The 9,068-nt window shown below is 45.6% G+C and overlaps 1 protein-coding gene across 5 annotated transcripts; it reads left to right on the forward strand.

Annotated features, from left to right (window-relative positions):
- Positions 1–5,413: 5,413 nt before the first annotated feature.
- On the forward strand, positions 5,414–7,217 carry LOC148039073 (uncharacterized). Of its 5 annotated transcripts, XM_087674957.1 has the most exons (4): positions 5,414–5,680; positions 5,783–5,870; positions 5,972–6,076; positions 6,196–7,217. In XM_087674957.1, exons 1-4 carry the CDS (start codon positions 5,570–5,572, stop codon positions 6,573–6,575), a joined length of 684 nt encoding a protein of 227 aa, XP_087531083.1. In that variant the 5' UTR covers positions 5,414–5,569; the 3' UTR covers positions 6,576–7,217. The 5 variants fall into 5 exon arrangements, 4 of the variants coding, with proteins under 4 accessions (XP_087531083.1, XP_087531084.1, XP_087531085.1 ...); XM_087674958.1 differs by having other exon boundaries at positions 5,414–5,870; positions 5,972–6,026; positions 6,145–7,217; XM_087674959.1 differs by lacking the exon at positions 5,783–5,870.
- Positions 7,218–9,068: the final 1,851 nt, after the last annotated feature.

The raw sequence follows: 9,068 nt of genomic DNA on the forward strand, positions 1-9,068 counted from the left end.
GTACTGCTTGCAATATTAGGTAGGTTGAGGTGCTTGAATATTTTGCTAAATCTCTTGACTCATGAGACATCTACTCAGCATAGGCTTTTAAACTTTCAATTCTTGAGTACCATAAAGTTGCCTGCAAAAGTAATTGTTTGGCATGAGATGATTCCTGTTATTGAAGATCATGATTTTACAAACAAAACTTTTTATGAAAGGTTTGCCTTTGGCCATGCGAGAGCTGGGATATCCATTTATTAAGCATGATGTCTATTTTGGTGCCCTGAACAGTTGTATATTTCCTATCTGCCAAACACGTTTCATGCTTGTTGCCATTTTGGTAGACTCTTAGTTAAAAGATTGGATCATGTTTACAATGTGTTGTTTAAACCTATTAACATACGTATGCTAGCACCTTTTTCTCAGTGAGACCACTTTTGCAATCAATAGTAGTCTGTTTTGAAATGGTGTTGATAGGTGTAGTGGGTCTCACTGCAGGTCCTCCTAAAGCATGATATTCTACATCTCTGCCAATGTTAAGGTTGAGGTGTGGCTAAGAATGGAACTGGGTGTTAGACTTTGGACAACTGGTGTTCTCGACTTGAGGATAAACTTATGGTTATCATAGGAAAAAGGTTAAACTGCCATTTCTGAGACAAAGTTAGTGAGACAACTTAAATAAATCAACCGAGCCCCCTCCCTAGCAATACAATCGTGATTCGCCAATGAATCACCTATATGTAGCTCTGTCCATTGTGATGCCACCTGATGATGTCCCTCGATGACACTTTCAACTCTGAGTGTTTCACATGTCTTATCAGCAAGCATTTGATATTTCTCTTTTGTGGCAGTCCCAGGTAAAGTTACCTAGTGCCACCTGAATATAGCTGCTAGTATATTGGCAATGCGCCAGATTAAATGCCGTAATGGACACTGATTTGACATTTATGTTTGGTAAGAAGGTCTTACTTTGTTATGGACACTATTTTAGTGTGTTATATCTGGAAAGTAAGTTTTCTGCAGGGTAAGGGTGAACTACTAGAATGGTCTGATCGCAAAAAGGTTTGGTAGGTCTTCGAATTCCATAGGTGAGAGCGAAAGGTGCACTTGTGAAGACCAGCACCCTGATATGCTGGATGACAGTGTGCTATGTTGTAGTTAATTGCACTGTACAGGCATGCATTACATGCCTCGTCCCTCAACGTACATGTCCAATGCCCGTGCTGCAAGGGGGCAAACTGCAGAGTGGCATTAATGCAACTGCAGAAACAGCTCGTACACAACCTGCACATATCGCAAATGTGGCATATCAACACGCGCTCTCAAGCAAACCCACTTTCCAACCCCGTCACCCACAATGGCTACAACTGGTCTACATGAAACGAGCACGCATTCCTATTATCGACTATCGACCAGTGGGAGGTTGCCAAGCCCACACAAACGGAACCAAAGTTAAAGTTGAAATGGAACCAAAGTAAAAACTACGTAATACCCCTCGTTTACATAGACGTGTCACAACCCCAAATGGCGTAGTCAAAATTTACCATGAATTGCAAAATTAACTCAGGGCAGACATCAAAGCTGCAAATAGAAATATGTAATCTTCTTAATGAGTGTCGACAGTTTACAAGCCACATGAAAGTGTCAATGGAAGCTGACAGTTTACAAAGCCAAAATTGATCCGCCTCAAGAGAAAGCGGATGCACAGTCAACTGCTGTTGATGCAAACATGAAGTCTTTACAAGAGCCTCGCTAGAATGGCCTAACATGTACAATGCATTCTACCCATCCCCAGGTCCATAGTTCAAAAACATCCCATGAAACTATGGCTGGAGATCAACACCCACTCAGACATTGCCAGCCATGCGAGAAACCCATTGACTCAAGGTCCTCCTCATCTGCACAACATCATCGTGCTCGAACCATCGCTTTGTCAACTGCATGAAGACAAGGATTCAGATTAGATTGAGCCTACCTAAATCAATCCATATTAGTGCATGTACTAAATATACTCACAAAAGATGCCGTAACCACTCCCTGGAAGCAAGCCTCCACTAGCAGGCGCATGCAATGCATCACATAATACCCACAATCAATGGCGTTTGGTTGGCACAGTATCACCACCTGCATAGGAGGGTTGCTTAGTATGGTTTCATGGCGACGCTCCGCGGCCCATATCTGCTCCACGGCCAGCTTAGCCATCTCACACATCAATGGAGTGGGTGGCTTGTTCATAGGATCCAAGAATAGCAGCCCCGGCTTCTGATGCAACTGAGTCACCCCATGCCCCGAACAGTTGAAGCACACAAACAATGTCCAATGACCGCTCATGATTAGGGGTAAAAACACAATGTCACATAGCTCATCAATCAGAGACATAAAGTTGACCAAGCTCAACTTTGTAGATGCAGTGCCTGCCAAGCCAACCCACAGGGGATCAACAATCTAGAATTTGCAGCTTATTTCCTCCTGCAGGCTGAACTCCATCCACAGCGCAAAGAAGTTCATGTCCAAGGTGCTGGCCTGTTGTGCGGGATCTTTCAATTGTTCAAAGAAGTCCCCCTGTACTGGCAACTCTAGTTGGAGGCGTGTTGACTTGAATTGATATCTGCACAACATAATCAAAGTGTTAAATCAAAGAAGCACGCAAATAGGTATCCACAAGCGGAATCAATCATATACGAACATGATCGTGCGTGTGTCCCTGTCACCATTAGAAAATGCATATAGCACATGACCAGGCAAAACAATAATGTCGTAAGATGCGATCGACAATGAAGGCCCCTCTGGTGATAAGAGCTCTATGGCTGTGTCCGCAACAATGTATTCTGTAGCAGCATCCTCCTGATCTGTGGCATCTATTGACTGTGCATGGTGCGATGACTACATCCGAGCTGGGCTCCCAACATCTGTGTTTGCAGTCCTCCGCTGTTGGCAGCGCAGAAAAGTAAGTCAACTGCAGAAAAATCAGCGGAAACCAGCAAAGTCAACTGCAGAAAAACTGAAGAACAGAGATACACTTACATATCTATCGAATCCTACGGCAATGCGAGCACGGATCCTCTTTATGTGATCATCCTTCTTTGCATCGTATCTTTTCATCTGTTCTGCCACGTACGCGTCCACCCATTGCTCCGGACCTCCCATCCTCTGAGAATTTGGCAACTCACTATATATCCTCCATCCTTTGACCATTGAATCAATCTCATGCTTTTTTCTATTTTTCTGCCACTTGAATTCCACATCCTCGAATCTCTGGCGGCTACAATGCTCCTCGTACTCCGTGTGGGTGCCATATACACGTGCATTAGTAGGCCCTATTCTACCTCCAGCAGGGACTGCAATGTTCAGGCCATGCGCAGCTTTTAAATGTTCCTCCATGGCTGAGCGTTGATAGTAGAAGTGTGTGCGCTTGCTGTAGAACTGGTCACAAGTGCACCGGCGAGCGAATCGACCATTCTTGTCAAAGACAATCTCGAAGGCTCGGACGATACCATCATCCGTGGGGTGCACAGGCCCAGGGCGTGCTCTAGGACCACCTCGGTCAATGCCATGTGTGTCTGCACTTGTTGTCGTTTCACCTAGTAAAGCATCAAATGGCACAACAACAATGTTCAGAATTCAATCTAACTTGATGACATCATTCATACGCAATATTTTCTGACGCCGGTTTCTGATCTGCAGACAAGAACAACGAGAAATCCATAGTGTACATTTTAAAAATTATCCCAAATGGGCATGCAATGTACTCACTTGGTGCCAACCCCGAACCGGCCAACGAGTCAGCAGCAGGGACTTGATGTTCTTCATCACGAATATCATCGGCAGACCTGGCAGCGGCTTGATCTTCCTCATCGGCAAGATCAGCCGAAGGCCTGTCAGGGACAAGATCCTCTTCCTGGGCAAGATTGTCTGCAGGCTCTTCCGTACCTACATCGTGGTTAATTGTTGTTTAGGCAATGCAATTAAACCTCGGTGCTAAAATAAATTGAAACCACTTACATGCGAAAAATAAAAACTTACAAGTGAACTCCCTTGAAAGCATCCGATTGATGTGAACAAATGGCAGTCGTTTCTTGGTTGGAGATTGTTGCGCCTTTGCTTGCTTTCTGGGAGCCGGTGGCACCACAAATTTGCGCACAGGAACAAACTTGCCAGAGCGGAGCTTCCTTGGTGAGGGCACGTGGGGTGTCTCAGGAGATGGCGATGCCACATGCATGGTTGGCTGAGGGGAGAGTGGTGATGGCACGTGCATGGCTTGTTCCCCTTGCGATCAGAGCTTCCTTGGCAATGGCACTTGGGGTGTCTCGCGGGATGGTGATGCTGCATGCATGGTTGGCTGAGGAGATGGTGATGCCACGTGCATGGCTTCTTGCCCTTGCGATCGGAGCTTCCTTGGAGAGGGGACTTGGGGTACGTCGGGAGATGGTGAGGCCACATGCATGGCTTGCTTAGGAGATGGTGATTGCAGGGAACCTTGCGATCGGAGCTTCCTTGGCGAGGGGACTTGGGGTATGTCGGGAGATGGTGAGGCCACATGCATGGCTTGCTTAGGAGACGGTGATTGCTGCCCTTGTGATTGGAGCTTCATTGGTGAGCGTGCTTGGGGTGTTGGGGGGGTACTGATGCCACGTGCATGGCTTGCTGCCCTTGTGATCTGGGTCTTTTGCTCGGCTTCATTCTATTGGAGCCAGCAAACACATGTTTAATTTGAAACATGCACTTGGACGAACTCCAGAACACACCTAGACACAAAAGCCCTAAACCATGCTGTGCGGCTACGCTATCGACTACGGGCATGGATGACATACCCTACAATTACTGCAATTACGTGAAATTCTTTTTTCTATGCTAGGTGCAACACAGATCGTAGAGCTATAGAGGAACTCACCTGAGCAAATTCTCGTCTCGCAGGCCGTCGATACTGAGGGTCGACACTCCTTGCTCCAGAGTTTGCGCGCACCACCCTTCTGCTGCTGCTCCATCGTTAATGTCCATGATATAGGAGAATTCGTGCTTGCACCACCTCTAATCCCAGGACTGGCACCTCGATGATGCTTTCCCCCTTTCATAGCGTCCTTCCGATTCCCTGCAAAATCCCCTCGATCTTCCACACGCGCGACGCTCTCCAAACCATGAGAATGGCTAGCTTTTTTGCCACATGCAAAGCTCGCGGCACCGAATGTGCCCGGGGCCGGGCACCCCAGGATCCGAGCACTTTCGAGACCGGGCACGCTCGGGGCCGGGCATATTTTGGGCCGGGCACATTCGGACCACGGCATGCTCGGAGCCGGGCACTTGAGCAACAAGACATTCATCCCATCGAATTTCGCAGTCAACGTTATCATCTGGATGTGATGGGGGCAAAAAGGGGGCCGTCGATCACCACTCTCCCCTCCTTAAAGACCCCCCCTTACCATAGACACGAGGATCGGCCATGGTAACCTGGTAGCTGAGAGTATCTTGCCTCTGCCTCCACCATCACCAGCATAAGACAGTCTGACTCGAAGTCCTAGTCGTAGTAGGAGCCAAAGCCCTACTCGAAGTCGAAGCCAGAGCTGTAGTAGAAGCCCTAGTAGGGGTGCTGATGATTGTCCCAAGCGCCGATCCTATGAGAGAAAGGAATCACCATATGCTGACAAGGGTAGTCGATCTTCTAAAGACCGTAGCTTGTCGCCTGCACACAGCCCTTCTCCAGGTAAGGATCGGAGCCTCTCTCCTGTGTGCAAGTCTGCTTCACGAGGGGGCACGAGATTCCCCCCACTCACTGCCCTTCCGTGGATCTGTGGAGTCCTGCCAGGCTGCGGTGGAAGATGCCATGGCGCCCCTGACCCGCGGGGTCTGCTGCTACACACAGGCTTTGATTCATTGCACGGTGCACTATCAAGGTTTCGTTTTAGGATTTTCGTGTAGGTCTCGTCGCTGTGTTTTAGTCCCGTCCTGATGACAGGTGATGTAGCTGTGGTCTCTCTCTGGCCATTTTTGACAGGTGATACAGCTGTGGTCTCTCTCTGGCCCTCCATCTGCTGCTTTTCTCTTTGCAGGTCGGTTTATTCCATCAGCTCGTTTGGTGTGGAAGGACTCTGGATTGAATGTACGATTTCTGTGATAGCATTTTCCTCTGCGGGTTTAAATCAGTTCAAGTTTCACAAATGTGTGCAGTTTTCGAGGTTCTTCACCTGCAGACATTGAGATATCTCAGTTTTTGAGCAGCATCGAGAGATGTCTCAGCATGGGGAGGCTGCCTCGTGACCACAAGCTGGTCATCTTTACTGCATTTTCGAAGTCGGCTGCCTGCATCATGCTTTTGCTCAGCAGCAGGGGCCTTTCCTTTTGCAAGCTTGACCTTCTTCACCTCGGAAGAAAGCTCTTTGTGTTGCTTTTTTTTAAGCTCAGCAGCAGGGGCCTTTCCTTTTGCAAGCTTGACCTTCTTCACCTCGGAAGAAAGCTCTTTGTGTTGCTTTTTTAAAAATTGCCGTGATTGGCATTCTTGCTTCTTGGGTCCAAGTATTGAGTCATCTGCAATCTTTTGCCCTGAGAATCCTGTGCATGATGGTGCCTCCGCAACCATAAATTTACCGTGGCGATCCTGACATGTCAAATTGTCTGCCTAGACGAGCGAGCAAACGCCCCAAGGACTCAGCAGACCATGGGAAGAAAGGGACAGTCCATCAAGGTTCTTAAGGAGATTTTCTCCTCCTCACGAGCTAGATAGGCGACGTAGTGGATTTAGTGATTGGGATGGTCCCACCCATTTTCCTGGTAAATCATATAGAGTTTAGAAGGAAGGTATCATTGTTACAGAAAGAAGTGGGCCGCTACGAGAGGGTGATATGCACTCTGAAGCGTTGCAAGAAGGTGGACAGCATATCGTACCTGATTTTCTAGAGGGTTCTTCTGAATTCAAGCAACATGTACACAGGGCTTTTATGAAATATACAAAGGCTCTGAATGAGAATCCAGGACAACGAAAAGCTTATGAAGAGCAAGGGAAAGCAGGGACATTGCTGTGTCTAGCATGCAGTAGTAATGTAGGGAAGAAGTAACGTCTATTATTCTCACGAACGAAGCTTTTTCTAAGATTTTTCTATCAAATCTGTAGACGCATTACTGTCCATCATGGCGAGCTCAGCAACATCTTTACCAATCTATTGATGCTACAGAAGAAGAAACGTTCTGGCCTTTGTATGTTGTTAGCTTTCATGACAACAACAAACTCTTCATTGTTTCGTTTATATTTTTTTCAGCTGATGAGCGTCAATATTCCAACTGATGACAAATTGTTTTATTTATATTCTGTTTATGGGGCCCCACACGTGTTATGTTGTCTATAGAGCGGCGTCGCAAACCGTCTCTATAGACCTTGTGTTGTTCTAATGTCACTGTAACTTTTTTCTTTAAGTTTTGTTGTGACAGATATACTGTTTACATCCCAAGTTTAGTTGAAGGAATTTCTTGGAGATTTTATCTTTTGTAGTGATGCCGCTTATCCTTATTTTACATGTTGTATATTTAGGAGTGATAAAGCTCTTTTGATGCCTCTGAATAGCTTGTTGTAATTCAGGAGTGATGTAGCTCCTTCTCCGTTGATGTTGTAATTCAGGAGTGATGTAGCTTTTTCTCCGTTGATGTTGTAATTCACGAGTGATGTAGCTCCTTTGATGCCTATGAATAGGCTCTTGTAAGTTCACCTTTGTAATTTTATATTTTGAATATTAATATAATGGTAAGTCTATATAGAGATGTGGATTTTTCCCTTGAGTCCCCAAGGTTTTTTTTCATCCATAGTAAGGAACCTTTATTTGAGCGAGGGATGTTAGCTATATATAGTCTGTCTATATATAGCGCCCCAGGTTCCCTCTATATATTCCTATCATGTGTGCTCAGTTAACACACTTTTGGGGTTCCACTTTCGGTGTCTCGTGTCTCTTTTCCTCTATTTTCCTTCGTTCCTCGTTTCCCTCTCACACTGCTCAATACTTTTCACCTCCCTCCTTTCTGTCAGCCTCATGACTCTCTTTTCCTCCACCCCATAGAGGGGTTTTATATAGGATAAGGGGGAAGAGCTCCCTCCCACGTGGTGCCCTGTATGGTCACCTCTCTAGTTCCCATTTCAGTCCATCCCCTTCTCTCAGCCACACTTCGGCTGGGGAAGGTAATAAGAAAATTTGCAATAAATATAACATTATCCTCTTGACCTTCTCCTAAGAGGAGGTTCACATGTAGATATGCGGGTTTCTTAGTCCTTGGTCTCGTTTGGCCAGTGGAGAGTCATGATACGTCGTGTATTGTCGATAACTTCAATGCCAGAATTGTCATTGCATGAGACTCACGCGGGCTCGTAATATTTTTCAACAGAAATATTACACTATGCAAGAGGGAGAGGAGCTTGTGAGGAAGAAAAGAGGAAAACTGAGAGAGAGAGAGAGAGAGAGAGAGAGAACTACAAAAAATAGATGAATCAATAAAACTTAAGAGGGCAGAAGAGATGGAGAACCCTCAAGACATAACCAATATTTACAATAGGACACTAATAGCATGGGCTTATTACATTGTAAAGCATGCATAAGCTATAGTAAGGGAATGAATTGCATAAGCTCATGAGAGAGAATGGGAAATGCTCAATAGGGTTGAAGAAGGCCTCTTGGCTCCCTCTTGCAAATTACAAAGGAGAAGATTTATTTATGTAGGCCTTGATGGTGTTTAGGGAGGAGATGAAGATATAATAGGAATTGACACCACTAAAGCTGCATTAAGGTGATTCCACCAATGTGGAAGCTCCATCTAGATGTTTTGTTGACTAATTTTGAACTTAATCAAGTTCCATCATAGGTGAGTTATCTCCATTCTTCCCCCATAGCTTGAGTCCAAGAGCTCTCCTATAAAAAAATATAGAGAATCTTGATAAAATAATATCATATCTAGCAATAATGAAGAGAGAGTAGTGAGAGTTCATACATTACTATTACAATTCAGAATGATTTGAGGATGATTTAGGAGGGGAATTCTAATGGTTTATTAGCTTGAGAGAGGAAAAGAGAGGGGAAAGGGTTGGGAGTCTAATGAATGATGTTTTATGGAAGTGT

The sequence above is a fragment of the Lygodium microphyllum genome, chromosome 3, assembly GCF_053477565.2.
Source record: "Lygodium microphyllum isolate KBCC chromosome 3, Lygodium_microphyllum_v1.1.10, whole genome shotgun sequence".
NCBI lineage: Eukaryota > Viridiplantae > Streptophyta > Polypodiopsida > Schizaeales > Lygodiaceae > Lygodium > Lygodium microphyllum.

Bases quoted from the DNA above. Each gene is read 5' to 3' on its own strand.
- LOC148039073 (XM_087674957.1), top strand. From the start codon at position 5,570: ATGATTGTCCCAAGCGCCGATCCTATGAGAGAAAGGAATCACCATATG. The intron at 5,681-5,782 runs GTAAGGATCGGA...GAGTCCTGCCAG, and splicing joins TGCACACAGCCCTTCTCCAG to GCTGCGGTGGAAGATGCCAT. The intron at 6,077-6,195 runs GTACGATTTCTG...GTTTTTGAGCAG, and splicing joins GGAAGGACTCTGGATTGAAT to CATCGAGAGATGTCTCAGCA.